We start from the raw sequence: 19,254 nt of genomic DNA, 5'->3' as shown, positions 1-19,254 counted from the left end.
CACATGTACATGTATGGATAGATCCTGTTCCCCCATATCCTGCCTAGCGTACTCATCACCTCTACGCAACTTGTTTCTGGCACCCCCACAGGACTGGAAATCCGTGTAGCTGTCAATGCCCAGCCATGCAACAAGCTCTACTAGTGCCACAACCAAAACAACAAGCCGCACAGTGCCCCGAACATGTGTTGCCAATTTCGTATTTGGTTCTACTCTTTTTTGTTCCCTTACTTTTTTATTTGGTTTTGTTACTTTGTTTTGTTCAACCCGTGGAAAAAAAAAAGTTACCATGCCCGTTCATGCGATTTTAGCTTTTGTTGTTCGAATTGCGACTCCGAGAGTTAGCATCAGGCGCATCAAGCACGTCAAGCCGAAATAAACCTCTACACAATTCCCTGAAAATTCTCTTCTGGAAAATTTTCATAAATGTAGTTTTGTGTTTTGGAAATACTGTTGAGGCTTGTTTAGGGGGTTTTCAATTCACTTATCTGCATGAGCATTATTAGTTTTGGTGAGTTGCAAACAATAAAGTATGTTTGTGAAAGGTTTGAGTGCCTTAAAAGACTTGTAATGTACTTTTTAGGAAAATATTCAATATTTCTCTAATTGTTTTCTTGTTTTATATTATTTTATAGTATGAACTTCGGCTAGAGGCGACGAGAAATCGCAAAAACAACTACACCACCGTTGTGATCAACGTTCGCGATGTCAACGATAATCCACCGGTTTTCGATCGTCAAACATATCGCACACAAATCACTGAGGAAGACGATCGCAATCTGCCCAAACGTATTCTGCAGGTAAGTGACTACCTCCTCAATAAATATTCACCTCAAAATGGCTTCCTTTTCATCTTAAAAATACAAGAAAATTAAATAAAGCCTCAGTCTTCACTTTTGGTGGTCGAACGAGATCCGATTAAAAGTGTTGCCTACTTTCCAGAGCAACTTTTATCGGCCTCGCACAATTTAAATATTGACACTAGCAGCACCACGAACAGTTCAGATAATTTCAATACAATACACACAATATACGCAATTTGCATAAAAAGCCAAAAAAGTGAAACAATAAAAAAGAATGGCAAGCCGAAGGCAAACAGCAGGCTGGGAAACTCTAGTGGCAAACGGATAGCATCCCCACGAAATGTGATTGGGAAAGCGGAGAAATGCGGATAACCGGGCCTGGCAAAAAGGGAAAACTTCTCTCCGTTCTCGCGTATAACAATTCAGCCGTAAATACAAATAAATACTCATTCATTAATAATAACGTGATAGTTGCGCAATGCCACTGCACACACACACATAAATACATACATCAACTTTATGTATCCGCATTCATATATGCACACACACATAAGAATAACACTCAGGCCGTGTGTATATATCTCTGTACAAGCGACTTTTATTCAAGCAATAATTTACCAGCATAAAGTACAGAGTTCAGGGGAAAACAAACTTTATGGCTATATCAAAATTTGAATACTCTGCATTAACGGAAATGACAATTATTTAGTAAATGTTTTGTTAACCGGAAAAACTGATGAAAGCAAAAGCAAATGAAGCTAGAGATATTTTCACAAAAAATAGCTAATATATCCCATTATACATAATATCTGAAATCCCTCGAGATATTTCTTAAGTCAATTGAGTTTCAATTCATGCAAAGAGCATGCAATTTCTGCCAACTTTTGCTGGCTTGCACTTTAACATTAAATACAAATTAAAATTGCACAGCTCAACGAGCGTATCCTTAAAAACAAGGCGATTTTTTAATTACACATTTATGCCGTGGCAAAATGCTACAGGGGACACACATTGTCCTGGCTGCCCGCATAATTGACGATATATATATATATATATCTTTGAATAAAATTCGTTTGCCGTCGCCGACACCTTTTGGACCCAAATTGATTCCTGTGCAATGCAAATATTTTTATGTAAAGCGTTGCACTTGCCTGGAATATATGGTAAAGGCATTTCAATTATAACCATGAATGGGGAGAGCTCTGTGGGCGGGACTTCTGTGTAAGGACAATGGAACGATGCCACTCGAAGGCTCGTTTCCGCCCCTGAAGCGGGGCGGGGCGAGGCAATAATAATGGGCACAATGATGGCACGTAGACAACTCTTTTGTCATATCAAATTGTGTTGAACATTTAACGTAAATTGTCGCATTGTGAATGTGCGGGAAATGGTTGGGGGAATACGGGGCGGCGGGCGGAATGGCAGGCACTTAACACGTGACGATGATTTAATGGACCAAGGACCCAAAGGATATTGCTACAAGTTTGCCTGTAATTGTCAGCTGAAACCCGCTTTTTTCCCTCTCGCATTACAATAGAAAATGGGTTGCACACATGCAGGACTCATGCATAACTTGCTTTGTTTTAACACTCTGATAACTCCACTTGGCCAGAGTGAAAAGGATGCTCAGTTTCAAAAAGGGAACTGAACTGAACAAGGCAATTATTCCCTTTAAGTTACATTATTCCCTTTTTATCTGCATTGGCAACAAAATTTGCATATTGCATTTTACTCACTAACATATTTCTCAAGTATTTAGCCGCTTGTTAAAAAAGGATTACGAGTACTTGAAGTGCATTTACACACTCTATTATAATTCGCAATACTTTCTGATGTAAATATAAGTGTCGAATGCCTCAATTTAGAGTAAAATATTTTCAAGTCTCTGCGGATTAAAATTGCTCAATTGTTTCACATTTATTCGATTTTATTCCTCTCTCGTTCAGCCCAATCAAACTCAATGACCATTTTGCCTATGATCAAATATTCCAAGAAAATACTTCTAAATGCTGATTTCATTTACTAACCGCAAGGCCGAGAAACGAACAAAATAAAAATAAAACAATAAAACAAAAAAAAAAAAAGAAAAACCCCAAATCCGATTGAATAATTACATAAATCTCTGTAATATTAGCATTTCGTTCTCCATTCAGTTTTTTTTTTTGTCCGCCTGACAATATTTTGTGGCGTCCATTGAGGGGAAGCAAAAAATAAAATGGGCAAAAAATAGGAGAGCAAAAAAAATAAATCGAAGCATAAATTTACAAGCAATCTGGGCTGGCAAAGGCCACGCCCACTGTCCAGATTTTTTTGCAACCTTCCCCCCATCGACCCCTCTCTGGTTTTCCCCATTTCAACATTCACGTTGCCCTTTTATTGGACATTTAAAGCATTTGGCTCATTTGCATATTTGATTTATAGCCTCCAATATCGTAAGCAGCGTCCAGCGAGGGCACGAAAAATCGCTTAACCCCCCGTCGATTTGGGTAGCACCTGAAAATGATTTCGATTCTGATTCTGATTCTGATTTCGATTCTTTCTCTCTCTCTATATATGTATATCCGATATAATGCACTTTTTTGTGACCAAACCGCATTTCGTTCTCTTTTTCAGGTTACCGCCACCGATGGCGATGTAGATAGACCAATAAATATTGTATATTTCCTGACTGGCCAAGGCATCGACCCTGATAATCCTGCGAATAGTAAATTTGATATAAATCGCACAACGGGCGATATTTTTGTACTCAAGGTAAGTGTTTTGTTGAGCATTGTTTTGAGTATTTAAGAATGTTTTTAAGAATGTATTATTTATTTATTATAACCTTAAGTTGATCAGCTTATTAAATGTTTACAGGGTGATATTACCCTTAACAGATTCCAATTTCGAGTTCCCCTTCGTAAAACGGGCGTAATGAAAGCCAGTTAAAAAATTGTCCCCACTCTCTTTGACTTTCCCCTAACAGCAATGCACAAAAAAAGAAGGAAATAAAAAAAGGAAAATAAGTTTTTCCGTTTGTGTTCCAGCTGGGGGTATTTTCATAAGCCCCTCGGGGGGTATTTGCAGCCAGAGGGACTCGGCTTTGGGCCGTCACAATTGAGCCACAGTTTATGCTCGTACAATGGCGCAGTTTATATTGTGTGACGAGTGAACAGTTAAAAAATGAGAGGGTCACTGCCTTTTTGGACGTTGAGTATGGGTTGGCCCCATGGCTACCCTGAATTTATGCGGGTCGGGTGACCTTGCCAAGGCTGTGTGTGTCCAAGTGCTGGTTTTGAATAAATAACCTAAAGTCCACCAAGAACGTCATAATTTTTATTGGCATCAAAAAAGCCGCCTGCACCTACTTAATATTTGCATAAAAAAAGCAAGAAAAACGATTTTAAGAGTAAAAGTTTTTTTTTTGGGATTTAGAAAATGTAAAATTGAATAAATTGTTCATAGGAAAATTAATGGCAATAAACTGAGAATGGAAAACATTAAATTTTTACTATAGTACCCAGGAGAACAATTTAGTTAAAGGGATCTATAAAAATGAAAAGGTTTAGAGTTTAAAATATATTTTTAGAAGATAATGAAATCAATACATAAAATGTTTTTTATCTAAAATATTTTCAATTTCAAATATTATTTATAGTACTGCACAAGTATAAGGTACAACATAGTTTCCCTTTACCATGCAGCAACAAAATACCCTACAAAAAAACGTTAAGAGACTTGACACCTCTTTTAATATTTTTCAACAGCATCACTTGTTTCATAAACGGAAACGCTTGAAAACGTGTTCAATATTTAACACTTTTTGTCGGCTTCTGATTGCTGTCATTCCCTCGACTTTTGTAAATTGTAAAAGCTTTCGGCGCGACTCGGTGGCGTATGATTAATTTAAAACTGTGTCAAACCGCACACTGTGGACACTGGGTGGGTGGATGGTGGGGCAACAAACAAAAAATAATGACATTTAGATGCAACAAAAAAGGAATGCCACCGTTGGTTGTCAGCTACATAGACTCCAATTAATTTCACACAGAGTCCATAAAAACAAACGGGTCAAAGAGGGCATCAGCGAACGAGTGGCTAGCAGTGCTGCTTCCTCTGGATTACATAAAAAAAAGGTATCTTATCATCAATTTAAAATGGATAAGATTAATTAATTAACTAATAGGAGGGAGTGTTTTTAAATGGAAAAGAGTTGGGTGGAAAGGAAACCCTCTCCTAATGTTGAGAAACTATAAGGTTTTTAGTTCATAAATGTATATTTGTGATGTGGAATTTATTGTCTTTACAAATTCCAAAGTAATATGTTTTATTTATCATTTATGATATCAAATATCAAAATATATAGTTGAAAACTAGTTCCAGTTCGTAAATAGTTGCCACCACTGCTGGACACACAGAGCTAGATGGACCTCCCACTCTGCAGTTTGCATAAAATGTTCAAATGTTGCTGCTGGCGGTTGGTTTGCTTTATTTGTTTTATTGTTGGCGGATAGGGTTGTTTCCCCCACGATACGATAGGGATAAAGTGGGTTGAATGGAAGGGGGATAAATGGGCGGCATTGGGGCATGTGGGCGTGGCAGCGACAGCATGTGGCATTTGTGGTTTTGACGCTCTACAACCGACCACATGTAAATGACGTTCGTCGTTCGTTATTGGAGCGCGGTTTCCTCGCATAAAATTGAGTGTAAAATCAGGCAGGAAAATGGTTGGTTGAGTGTGGGTTGGAAAAAAAGGAAAAAGTTAGGCTTTGGGCTTCTTGCCAGCTGACTGACGGCATTTAAATTGTAATTGCAGTCGCATTGCGTGTCACGTGGCCGGAATATCTATATATATATATATATTTTTGCAACCCGGCTTTAATTGAGCGAACCGGGCTTAAAGGGTATTTGCTATGACAGCTGATTGATCTGCAAACGAATCATTAATCTGGTTTGGTTTGAACAACATAAAGCGAATAAATGAAGTCTATACAGAAAAATGCAAATAAATGCGTTGTTGATAAGTAAAAGTATATTTTTATAACGTTTTCAATGAATTGTATTTATAAAAGTCTTTTAAGAGAGAAGTATAAGCCGAAATTTTAACCAGATTAAAATAGAATACAGAACAATATATAGGAATATTATTTAAAGCTTTCTTCGACTTAACCTTGATCAATAATTTATTCCATCAGTACTTACACTTGTATATTTCTTGACAGTTTGTTTTGGCTCAACCAGTTGAAGGCTTCTTGAGTACAAATACACAGGACTAAGCTTTCATTTACTTCAATAAGACTACAGAATTAATTCATCGTAAAAGCAAATCGTACTCTAGACCACAAATACTGGCAAAACGGAATACGTATCTGTATTAGCTGAGCAAGCAATGTTTAAGGGTAATTTGAATAGGGGACAAAGCCAAACTCCGTCCAATACCAAATTGTTGACATATTTAGAGGCGAACACAAATAAAACGAATCGAAACGAAAGGAAACGAACACTGGAGGACATTTCAATCGAATGGATGGCTTTTATTTTGTCATTGGCAATGCAATTTCGTGTGGATAACTCATTTAATGAGAAATAGAAATCTAATAACGCCTCGTGTGTAAGCCAGCCACCGAGCCACCGCAATGCCATCAAAGCCAGGTTGGTGAACACAAAACACACAAACCAATGGCTGACGACGACCCAAGGGTTTCAAGAGGATTCTGCTCGGTTACAGTTTACCGAAGGGCATAAAATAATTTGCAAACAAACAAACAGCTGCCAATGGCTTATCCACACTCGAAAAAATAACAGACATTGGTAATAAGAAAATATAAATGGTATTTCTAAATAGATAATAAGATAACATAAAAGTGCAACTTTCTTAAAGCTTCCTATATCCTTCCTTACTTCTATGGTCAGAAAAATACCCTCTCGAAATTGGAATCTATTTCATTCTCTCTGATTTATTAAGTAGCAATAGATTATAATTTCGAGTGTTCTTTCCATTTCCACAGCCCCTGGATCGAGATCAACCCAATGGCAGGCCACAGTGGCGCTTCACCGTATTCGCCCAGGATGAGGGTGGCGAGGGTCTAGTTGGCTATGCCGACATTCAGGTTAACCTGAAGGACATCAACGACAATGCCCCGCAGTTTCCGCAGGGCATCTACTTTGGCAATGTCACTGAAAATGGTACCGCCGGCAGTCCCGTGATGACCATGGCCGCCGTGGACTATGATGATCCCAACGAGAGCACCAATGCCAAGTTAATCTATTCGATTGAGAAGAACGTCATCGAGGAGGAGACGGGGGCACCCATCTTTGAAATCGAACCAGAGACGGGGCTAATCAAAACGGCAGTCTGCTGTCTGGACAGGGAGCGAACCCCTGACTACTCCATCCAGGTGGTGGCCATGGATGGTGGCGGCCTGAAGGGTGAGTATCATGAATATCTCGACCAAAGGTTCAATCAGCCAGATTGTTTGTCTAACTGCGAACCCCTCGAGTGGGCGTTAATATTGATACGCAGAAATTTTGAGAGCCTTGCCGTGATTTGGCCAGTCCATTGCTCCTAAAATATATTCGGAGAATTCGGACACCTTGGAATGATTTTTTGTAAAATATATATAAATCGAATATCGATTACCAGTGCAATTAGCTCAATGACCAAATATTGATTTCTTTACTGTGAATATTCAAGTTCAATCAACTGGATTACTTGTCTTGGGCAGACCTTGAGTGGGTTTAATAATAATTGCCAGATAATTGAGACCCTTAAGGTTACTTGTCTGTCTGTCTCTCTGTGTTTTATTTATTGTTCTAAAGATAAACTCTCATAAATTTCCCCTAATTTCTCCCACTGCATTTCCCTGTAATAGACGCCATGCTGATGCACTGTTCTGTTCTGTTTATTCACCAATTTTGCAGGCACTGGCACTGCCTCGATTCGCGTCAAGGACCTCAACGACATGCCGCCGCAGTTCACCAAGGACGAGTGGTTCACGGAGGTGGACGAGACAAATGGCACTTACATCCCGGAGACGCCCATCCTGACGGTGACTGTTCAGGACGAGGATGAAACCAACACGTTCCAGTACAAAGTGGTGGCGAATAGTGGCTTCGGGGCGGATAAGTTTGCGATGGTACGGAATGCGGATGGCACTGGTTCGCTGAAAATCATTCAACCATTGGACTATGAGGATCCCCTGCAGAGTAGTGGCTTTCGGTTTCGCATTCAGGTGAACGATAAGGGTGAGGATGGGCCGAGTGGTAGTGATAAGTATCACGTGGCGTACTCCTGGGTGGTGGTCAAGCTGCGAGACATCAACGACAATGTGCCCAAGTTCGATCGCGAGCACATCGAAGTCTCCATCTACGAGGACACGAAAGTGGGTACAGTTCTGGAGCAATTTCGAGCCACGGATGCTGACCAGGGTGGTCATTCGAAGGTTACCTACAAGATAGTTCGATCCACAAATCGGCGAAGGCAATTCGCAATTAGCGACAAGGGAGCTGTCAGCATACAAAGACCCCTGGACAGGGAAACCCTTGATCGACATCACATCCAAATCCTGGCCATAGACGATGGCCACCCTGCGCGAACTGCAACTGCAACTTTGACTGTGATAGTCAAGGATGTGAACGATAATGCGCCGACCTTTGCCCAGGATTATAGACCCACACTACCGGAAAATGTTTCGGGTAGGAAAATCGTGGAAGTGGCTGCCAAGGATGCCGATGATCGACAGAGAGGCAATGGAGGACCCTTTACATTCCGTTTGGATCCCTTGGCCAGTGATGAAATCAGAGCCGGCTTCAAAGTGGAATATGACCGCAGTAAGTTTGTATTTGTTTATAAAATGGAAGGGTATTATCATTTTAGTCATAAGCTTCTAAAACTGTGCAGGAGTCGTTTCCGACCCTATAAAGTATACATATTCTTGATCAGCATTAATAGCTGAATCGATCTAGGCACGTCCAAAGGAAAATTTTTTTAAATTTTTTAAAATTTTATAAGGGGTTAAAATTTCCAAAAACTGACAAAAATATGTTTTTTTTTTTGTTATTTTGTAAACTTAGTATGCAGATTTGTTAACCTGCAAAATCCAACACAGAACTGTTTTCCGAATTGAAATTAATGCATTTTTAGCAAAGTTATGATCAAATACTATTTACACTAGTGCGTATACGTAATTTTTTTCTTGGCACTGCTATAAGTGCTATAAATAAAATTTAAAGAAAAGTCCACAGTCAAAGCCAAATTGCAAGAAAATGCATTTAATGCCCCTCTTCCGATCTGAATTTAGAACAAAAAATAGCAATGCATTGTTATTTATACCAAATTCAAAAAATTACGTATACGCACTGGATAAAAAATGTTTTTGTTTCCAGTCAGAAGCTTTTAACGCGGTGAAGGAGTCATTTCTGACCCTATAAATCATATATATTCTTGATCGCATAATCAAATGAGTCGAACCAACCATGTCGACTAGATAATAAAATTTAGAAATTTTTTCATGAAAAGATAAGGGGTTACATCATTAAAATTAAAAAAATTGGCAAAAACTTTAATTTTGTGTGTATGCAGATTTATTGACCTAAGAAAAATCAACATAGGAGTGCTTTTAGAATTAAAATGAATGCCTTTTTGGCTGAGTTATGAGTTTTTTTAACTATGAACTAAAACTAACTAAAAAATTGTCATTTTGGAATATTAATAAAAATCGATTTTAAAAATATATAATATATATATATAATATTTTTTAATTTCATTATTATTTATTTCTTATTATATGCAATTGAAAATTTCAAGGGTATATAAACCATGGGCTTTCGAGGAGTTTCCTTGCTTGATTTATTTATTCCTCTAAATAATTTGCGGTAAACACATTTGAAAGATATCTTTCACACCACATTCATTCATGCATTAAATAAAATACTATTAAAAGAAAAACATAAAAGCACTCCCTCCAGCAAAAAAAAATATACCAATGCTAATCGTTATCCCAAACATGTGTCCAAGGGCAGGTCAAATCGCTTTGCATAATTAATCGTGCAAAAAAAAAACGTTAAAACGCTCACTAAGCCGCACATCTGTCATAGAGGCGTAAAAAAAAGCTAATGAAAAATAATCGCCAACACTTTGGAAAATTATAGAATAAAATGTTCAACATATATAATGCATTAGCTTGATTAAAAATGCATTCAATGCGATATGGCAGAGCAATTTATACTAATTACGCATCTCATTTAAGTAATTATGCAAATTAATATGATGCTAGTATCCCAACTAATTTCTTATTTATTTAGGCATTTATACTCAGCATTTGTTTATGGCCGAATAATTAATTTAGCATTTGAAAATCAATTATTTATTTTGATACCCAAATGCCTTTCGGGCCCGATTTCAATCGGGGCTCAGATACGTGACACTCAAACACGTGGCAGGTTGGCAAAGCATAAAAACAAAACAAAACATAATACAAAAAAAAGAAAGGAGCACTGAGTGATAAAAACACATCAATGAGGATGGACCCTAAAACAGAGGGACACACAAATACAAAAGAAAAATTCACCCTGAAATTCAAACTGGCAAAGCAGAAAAACTGGATGAGAAAATTGAAAAACTTGCTGTCAATGCCAGCGACAGCATTCAAGTGACACCTCAAATTTTCTTTCATTTGATCGATTTTATTGGGTTGCTCTCTAAAGTTTTTTCTCATTCTTCCTTTATTTTTTGGTTTTTTGCTCGGGATTTTTGTTTCAAATAACTCAGGACAATGGCAACAAAAAGTGTAGAGCAATTTCCATTTGACAAAAAACAAGAGAGAAGAAGAAAACTGAAATAGAGAGATTAATTTGTCTTTAGGCTGGCTGAAGGCATACTCTTTCAGAGATTTTAAAATAAATACAAACAAATATAGAAACTTAACAATAATATTTATTTAAAAACAATATGGATTAAATGAGCCTTATTTAAAGTATTATAAACATGTATTTCATTCAGGAAACGCGTGCTTTTGTAAAAATAATTTAAGTGCAAACAAAAACATACATAATATAAAACAGTTGAGATAGCCTTTCTTTTATATCGACATCAAAAAATTATACAAGTTTCATTTACGAATCAATGAGAATCCATTCAGCCTTTCCCTAAACTAAGGTTCTGTTTTTCTAAGTTTCATTTTGTAAAAGAATATAAAAGCCTAGAAAACCGAACGTTGATCCATTTTAGTGCGTGTACTCTTTCCTCTGGGGGGAAACCCATGAATGGAAAACACCAAATCGCAATGAAAACAAGAGCCGGGGCAACTGCATCAACTGAGATGATGCCTCCAGGCCGAGTTGTGTCCACATTTCTCTGCTTCTCCCTCCTATGGCACTTTTCTACCAATTTCTCTATCTCGGCCCACAGTTTCCTTAGTTGCCTTTTACAGTGTTTTTTTTTTTTTGGTTACTAACTTTGTGGCACAAACAATGCTGATGATGCTGATTGTCTGAAACATAATTCAATCACCATTACTATGCAAACAGAGTTTGGTTAAGCGTTTGATTTCGCCTTTGATTGTGTGGCAATTGCCTTGAATGAATGAACTGAATGCGCCAGAGGGTTCGGTGTTGGGGGAGTGGGATTGGAATTGGCGCTTCGAAAATGGGGGGTTCGGTTTTGAATTGCAAGTTGTTTGATTTTAGCGTTTTCTGGTTAGCTTTGCCAACTGCAGTGCCAGTGCATTTTGGCCGAATGCAAATTCGCCCGGGAGTCCGATTGGATAGTATTACCAATGCAAAAGCAATCTACCAGTTAAAGTTTTGGTCCGGAAATGAGTTTTTTAAAGCTTAAATAAATTTATTAAATACAGAACAATGAGCTCAATTCCTATGATCACTCGAATCCTTTTTGAATGAAAAGGATCTCCTTTTTCGACCTCTTAGGCAAGGTAAATAAGTGAAAAGTAAAAACAAGGAGTCCTATGCTAAAGATTAAAGTTAAATTAAGAATAATTTCAACATCTTCCTTAAAATATAAAACTAATATTTATTTATTAAATACTAGTAATTCCTCTCACTGAATGTTTTCCCTTGTAATAACTAACACATTCCATTTACATTACCTTTCCAGGAGGTGACAGTGGCAATGGCGTGGCTATTGTCTCATCCCTTCGTCCCTTTGATCGTGAGGTGCAAAAAACCTATGCCATTCCCATCGAAATCAAGGACAATGGAGCTCCAGCGATGACGGGAACTAGCACCTTGACCGTGACCATTGGCGATGTGAATGATAATAAGATGCAACCTGGTAGCAAATCAGTTCTGGTCTACAATTATCAAGGACAGTCACAGGATACTCCGATTGGTAGAGTCTATGTCAATGACCCGGACGATTGGGATGTGCCCGACAAGAAATACTATTGGGAGGTGCAGGAACATCAAAGGTTCAAACTGGACACGGACACAGGAATCCTTACGATGAGAGCTGGAACCCGAAGGGGTCGCTATCAACTCAAGTTCAAGGTCTACGATCGGGAGCATGGCCAAGAAGATATTCCAGCCAACTTGAGTGTTACCGTGCGCGACATAACATCAGAGGCTGTGCAGCAGGCTGGTTCGATGCGACTGGCTCATATTACCGATGAGGATTTTGTGCGAACTTGGAATCCGGTAAAGAATCAAGTGGAACCCTCGAAACTGGAGAGATTTAGGAACAAACTGGCGGAACTATTGTACACGGATCGCGATAATGTGGATGTGTTTAGTGTGCAGCTCAAGGAGGACACTCCCTATCCTTTGACAGATGTTCACTTTGCAGCTCGATCTGCAACCCAACAGCCTTACTTCAAGGCAGTTCGCCTGAATGGTGTAGTGCAAATGCATCGCGAGGAGATCGAACAGGAAGTGGGTCTGAATATCACCATGGTGAATATCAATGAGTGCCTCCAGGAGGGCAAAGGCAAGTGTGGCTCCGGCTCCTGCTCCTCCAAGGTGGAGTTGGGCAAAAAACCCTATACGGTTAGTGTAAATCGAACTGCTTTGGTCGGCGTCCGCCTGGAGATCAGTGCCCAGTGTGTGTGCCGGGCCAGGAATTTCACCAATCAGGATCACAACTGCAGGAGTCATCTTTGCTACAACGGAGGCCGGTGTGTGGAGACCCGAAATGGACCGAAATGTGTGGCCTGTCCGGTGGGTTACAATGGGCCACGATGCCAGCAATCCACGCGCAGCTTTCGAGGCAATGGATGGGCCTGGTATCCGCCACTTCAACTCTGCCAGGAATCGCATCTCAGTTTGGAATTTATTACCCGTGAAGCGGATGGTCTGATCCTATACAACGGACCCATTGTTCCGCCAAAGCCTGGTGAACCCGTAATTAGTGACTTTGTCTCACTGGAACTGGAGCAGGGAAATCCCCGGCTGCTTATCGACTTCGGTTCGGGAACGCTGGAACTAAAAGTCAAGACTAAGAAAACCCTGGATGATGGAGTCTGGCATCGTTTGGACATTTTCTGGGATGCTGAGAATGTACGAATGGTTGTGGACTTTTGTCGCACTGCCTTGGTCTCCGAAATGGAGGATGGCACTCCGCCGGAATTCGATGATAATGCATGCCAGGCTCGCGGACAAATTCCTCCGTTTGCCGAGTCTCTGAATCTGAATCAACCTCTACAACTGGGCGGACTTTACAGGCAGCATTTCGATCAGACTCTCTACAATTGGCAGTATGCCTTCAGCTCAAAGGGTTTCGATGGATGCCTCCGCAATGTTATTCACAATTCGGAGCATTATGACCTGGCGTTCCCAGCTCTGGCCAGAAACAGCTTCCCCGCCTGTCCACAAACCGATGAGGTTTGCCTGAAGACCGAGCACACGGCTCGATGCTGGGAGCATGGCAATTGTGTGGCCAGCCTGGTCCAGGCCAAGTGCCACTGCCAGCCGGGCTGGATGGGTCCGGGCTGTAATGTACCCACCATACCCACAACCTTCAAGGCCCAGAGCTATGTGAAATTCGCCCTGAGCTTTGAACCCGATCGTTTTTCCACCCAACTGCAGCTGAGATTCCGTACGCGGGAGCAGGGTGGCGAGCTCTTCCGGGTGAGTGACCAGCATCATCGGGAATATGCCATCCTGGAGCTGCGACGAGGTCACCTTCAGTTTAGGTATAACCTGAACTCCCTGCGGAATGAGGAGCAGCTCCTCACCTTAACGGCCGTGGCTGTCAACGATGGACAGTGGCACGTGATTCGCATTAGTCGCTATGGATCGGCAGCTCTGATGGAACTTGATGGCGGGGAATCGAGACGGTACAATGAGTCCTTCCACTACACCGGCCACCAATGGTTGACCATTGACAAGCAGGAGGGCGTCTATGCGGGCGGCAAGGCCGAATATACGGGCATCAAGACCTTTGAGGTGCAGGCCGACTTCCAGAGGAGCTGCTTGGACGACATCAGGTGAGAGATTTTAGCCCTCATTTGCAGATTTTAAGGATTTTTAGGAAAGAAAGGATACCCTAAAAGAAAAAAAATGATTACAGGAACTCGTATTTAAAGCAGTATTTCAAGGTTACTTTCCATCTATTTTCATATAAAAAACTTCCAGCTAGATATAGCTTAAATTAAAGAGATGATTATCTTGCCAGCTCAATATTTTTTCCATAAATCGAAGAACTAGAGGTTCTCCTCCACAGTCTGTAGGTAGTTGGACCACAAATCATAGGAGTCAGTGAGGGAGATGTTTCTGCATAAAATATTGATTCCAATTCCTTGAATTTATTTCCTTTTCTCGAACTGCAGGTTGGATGGGAAGCATCTACCCTTGCCGCCCGCCATGAATGGCACCCAATGGGGCCAGGCGACGATGGCCAGGAATGTGGAAAGGAACTGTCCCTCGAACAGGCCCTGCTCCAATGTCATATGCCCGGATCCCTTTGACTGTGTCGACTTGTGGAATGAATACGAGTGCACGTAAGTATCTATTTTCAATTTTACACTTGCTTCTAAGGTTTCTTGTACGTTTGCTGGGTCTTTTGATTAAATTACAAGCCCACACGAAAGGCTGTAATTAACTGTTTTGTAATTGTTAAACTGAACTAAATGAATTATGTCATAACAGCCTTAAATGAATAGTATTATTTCTTGAAAGAGCTTATTATTATTAGTTTTGCAAATGTATAAGATATGCATTTTCATGCATTTAATTTAATTTGAACCCTTTTTGCAATCATTTGGTTAAAAGCAAAACCGCATCCCTTCTGGCATGCATATTTCTGAGAAAAACCAAATACTTTCCTGACATTTTCCAGATGCAGGCACACAGACAAAGCCAAACAGCAAATTGACTCCAAATGCAAAACAAATAATATCAATTGTCATTGCCTGACTCCCGTAGCTCATGCAAACCCAGCCACCACAGAAATAAGTAGAAGATACAGTCAGAAAAAATCAAATAGGGAATGAAAAAATGTATTTAAAAACATATATGTAATTCTTTTATATTAAAACATTGGCTTGGCCTTGACGAAGATTATAATCAGTTCGCAAATTCCACAAAAATATAATATTTTAAGAGATTTGCGAACATTCTTTAAATGTATGTCTTTCTGTTTTTCGTTTATACCTTTATTTTGATACTTTTTCTTAAAAGGTAACAAATTTTTCTTAATTTGTTAGCCATTTTCCACTTCCATATTCCCAAGTATAATTCGTAGAAATATGTTTTGATTTTGCGTTTTCGCAAGTGTTTCCTCTATGAGGCATTCACATTTGCATGTTCCTGGGGAATCTGGGGCACGACTCCTGATCCTCCGGCTTCTGCTCGGCAACACCTCATCGATGATGGGTCGCAGTGGCGGTGGCAGAGCACATTTTCCACATCATTAGTTTTGCGGAGTGACTCCATTTGAGACCCGACGACAGCCAGCAGGCAAGGACACCCAATCTGGCACTGCATCATGTCCTTTCGCCATCCTCCTGCGAAAGAGCCAGGACCAAGGACTACTAAGCACCCCCAGCTGTGAGCTTCTCGCTCCATTTGCTTTCGGGAACAGGAACATCTGGGCCTGCTGCTGCTTCTGCTGCCTTTTAACACGTGTTTGCCCGGCTCGTCTTTGGTCTTTGGTCCTTCCTCTTTACGTTTCTTCATTTTTTTTATTTAAATAAATTTAAATAGTGGCACACGTTTCGCCTTCAGGTGGTGACGTGTCATAAATTATGCTTACTTTAGCCTCAATTTCACTGCCGTCTGTGGGCAGCAGTTAACGCAGTGCCACGCGAGGAATTTGTGTCACTCAGCCGGGACACGAAGATGTTGGACAAGGAGCTGTTCTCAATTGGAATACGAAATGACTTCAATTTAAATGTGTACATTTTCCGTATACCACATGCATATAGTATATACATATACCTTAAAGCTTTAACTTTTCCCTCTGTTAAATTGGATTGGGGATCCGCCCACGTCTAACCAAAAAACTTCACGCCCTTAATGCGCTTCAAAAAACAGGAGGAAAGGCGAAAAACTCATGGGGAATTATTCTATTCCTCGGTTGCAAAACTTTGTGTGAAAATTGAAAAAATAGGAAGCTTGCATTTGCCAAGCAAAAAATATTTCCAAGGAGAGGGACTACACTTTAGATAAAGTTGAAGCTTTTAAAAAAAATTAATTAAATGGGGAATACAAGGAAAAATATTTCCTATATAAATTATATATCTATTTTCTTCTTAACTATTTTTAGGTAAAATTAAATTTTTTTAAATTTATATTTGGAATTTTAAACCATCTCTGCAGCTTTTCACTAAAATAATAACAAAGTGCTTTTGAATATATTGCATTCCATGTTTGGTAAATAAGTTATATTCTTCGATAAGCTTCTTTTTGGATTATTTTCCAGTAGTGTAGCATCCCGCAGTGCCATCATAAATTTTCCCCATCCTAGTAATCTCCTTTTTTTGAATTTGTAATAACTCTCTCTACATCCACCATCCATTTGCGATTGTTTCATTTCAGTTGCAGCGAGGGTCGCATCATGTCCTCGGACACCAAGGGCTGTGTGGATCGCAACGAGTGCCTGGATCTGCCCTGTTTGAATGGAGCAACCTGCATCAATCTGGAGCCCCGCCTACGATATCGATGCATCTGTCCGGAGGGATATTGGGGCGAGAACTGTGAGCTGGTCCAGGAGGGACAGCGCCTAAAGCTGAGCATGGGCGCATTAGGGGCCATATTCGTCTGCCTGATTATCATACTGAGTAAGTACAGACTGAAACACCGGAAGGGAGACACCACTGGGCCATTGTCCATCTGTCACCCACCAAGCGCTAAGCGGCTCCCCAAAAATTTCCCATTCATGTGTGACAATTAAGCGGCTTAAGCAGCAACATTCTTGCCTTCCATTCCCCACGGAGCTTTGCCTCCGCTCTGTTTTTCCCTGTTAATGCAATTTGCTGCGAGGAAAACTCCCCTATGAAAAGCGGAAGCAAAAACCAAAAAAAAAATATACAAAAAATAACGACGACACTGACATCTGTTTGGACAGTCCTCCGTGTGGGTTGCACATACAGAAAAAAAAGAAAAGGAAGGTTAAGGGGTTAACATGGCCAACCCATGCATTTTCAACGGCATAAAGTGGCAACAAATTCTGTATTTCTTGCTTTATTTTTGTAACACTTTTTTTCGCCCAGACAGGGAGGCAATTTGTTAGTTTAGTTAAAAAAATAAAAATAAAGTGAGGGTGGATGGAGAAATATTTGCATAGCGGCTAATTAAGCCAGGAAAAGGGAGAAAACAAAACTGGTTGTTTATAAGTTGTCTGCAGGGGACTTTTGTAGATAAAGGTAGGAAACTTTAAGGAGTATTTAAACATTTAAATGATTATTTAAAAAATAGTTTTCCATTTGAGATTTAAATATTATATTGTATAGCTTAAGCAATAACTTTAAAAGTCTTTTACAAAACTGACTTTCCAGCGTTGCAACCACTTTTACTTGGATCTTTTGAATCTTAATTAAAGAAATCAAATACTTTGAAACCTGAATTCATTTAAAAACAATTTTAGTGAGAAGATATGCTGTAAAACGTAATCCTCTCAAGATATTTTTAGTTGGATGACCATCCATTTCGATGCCAGAGCCAATTAGAACTATTTTATTGCTTGCAAAAGAAATGACAGAAAATGAAATACAATTTCAGCGAAATTCTGGGCACTTAATGGATTTTCCGAACAAGTGTTAAGTGGCTTTTGGCCATTTGGTTATTTTTCCGGCTCGAAACACCCCCCTCTACCCTTGCAGTCCATGCAAATGCGTTTTCTCGCACGCAATGCGCGACAATCTATTTTCATTTCGCCGGCTCGTCTGGGATTTGAAAGGATTTTCAATTAGCGCAACATTTTCCACCACGTTCCAGATTTGTTTTAAATGCCACATTCTCTCTGACTCTATATCTATCTGTGTGAGGCCAGGAGCCTGTTGGCAATTTATTTTTGGCCATATTTAAAAGTGACGCTGATTTATCCGGCCGCCAAAAACCTAGGGAAGGGGCCCAACTTTAATGAGTCCTTGCTGTAAAGCTGCAGCTGGGACAACAACAAAAGGCTGCCGGAACCTTAAGCTAATTAGTCGCTGCTAAGGCAGATAATTACACAGTCGGCTGCGGGCGGCAAAACAATGCCTGGAAGTGGCCATAAAACCGCTAAACCGCAAAATAGGCGCAATAAATAAACGGACAGGCCGCCGTGGAGTACTTTCATCGTTGCCACCATCCGCTTCTTCCTTTTTTATGATGTGAAAATATATCTCAGGAACCGAAACATAAAATCTGACAGCCTCAGTACAGAATCTCGAAGCACTTCCTGCTGTCTTGATACCGAGTAGTTTCAAGGAATTCATGGGTATATAGTAATGAATATAAAACTAGGAAGTTAGATAAGGACAATCAATCAGAATCACATCCCTTAAAGCTCTCAGAAAATGTATTTAATCCTAGTAAAGTATATCCTTCAGCACCAAAAGTAGTAGTTACAATTACCAGGTATCTCATATTCTAGTGACTTCAAAAATCCACTCATTGCTTGTTTTTGTATTCTGTTGATTTACCCCAAAAGTGGTTCTGGCAGGCAGGGGAGGCCGCTGGAAAAACACAAACTAAATAATTATCTAACATTATTTACAGTCAACGCTTTTTCATGTCCTGTCTCTGGTGCTGCTCCTGTGTAATCTGTGAATCGCTGAACTGTAGTTTAGCATAAAGTTTCAAGTGGAGCAACTACAAAGTGCCCCTTGTCTCCTTCCTCGTCCTTCGGTTTCGCTACTCTTGATGAGCTGACCTGGTCAGCAAGTTCAGGACAGCAACAAGATATTACTGGGGGTCCTTGGCTATATAGTTAAGTGCAAACAAAGGCCGTTAAAGAGCTTTCGGTTCTGCTTTTGTTCATCTTACAGGATGTTTTTGCCTTTTGTTTTTGCTTTAGTTTTTATGTAGGTTAGTAGGA

General features: G+C 39.9%; 1 protein-coding gene across 3 annotated transcripts in view; it reads left to right on the top strand.

Annotated features, from left to right (window-relative positions):
- CadN2 (Cadherin-N2) overlaps positions 1 to 19,254 on the top strand; it is a 99,092-nt gene that overhangs the window by 72,001 nt on the left and 7,837 nt on the right. For all 3 annotated transcript variants that reach the window (XM_086834923.1, XM_086834925.1, XM_086834924.1), the window contains 7 exons: positions 636 to 800; positions 3,417 to 3,554; positions 6,791 to 7,211; positions 7,704 to 8,612; positions 11,896 to 14,221; positions 14,564 to 14,734; positions 16,773 to 17,014. In XM_086834923.1, coding sequence (XP_086691049.1) covers positions 636 to 800; positions 3,417 to 3,554; positions 6,791 to 7,211; positions 7,704 to 8,612; positions 11,896 to 14,221; positions 14,564 to 14,734; positions 16,773 to 17,014 — 4,372 coding nt within the window. The remainder of the gene's footprint in view (positions 1 to 635; positions 801 to 3,416; positions 3,555 to 6,790; positions 7,212 to 7,703; positions 8,613 to 11,895; positions 14,222 to 14,563; positions 14,735 to 16,772; positions 17,015 to 19,254) is intronic.

This window comes from Drosophila serrata, unplaced genomic scaffold (genome assembly GCF_035046125.1).
Source record: "Drosophila serrata isolate PLE 108 unplaced genomic scaffold, ASM3504612v1 contig_275, whole genome shotgun sequence".
In the NCBI taxonomy this organism is placed as follows: Eukaryota; Metazoa; Arthropoda; class Insecta; order Diptera; family Drosophilidae; genus Drosophila; species Drosophila serrata.
The sequence above is the reverse complement of the archived record's forward strand: the minus strand, read 5'-3'. Positions and strand labels throughout refer to the sequence as shown.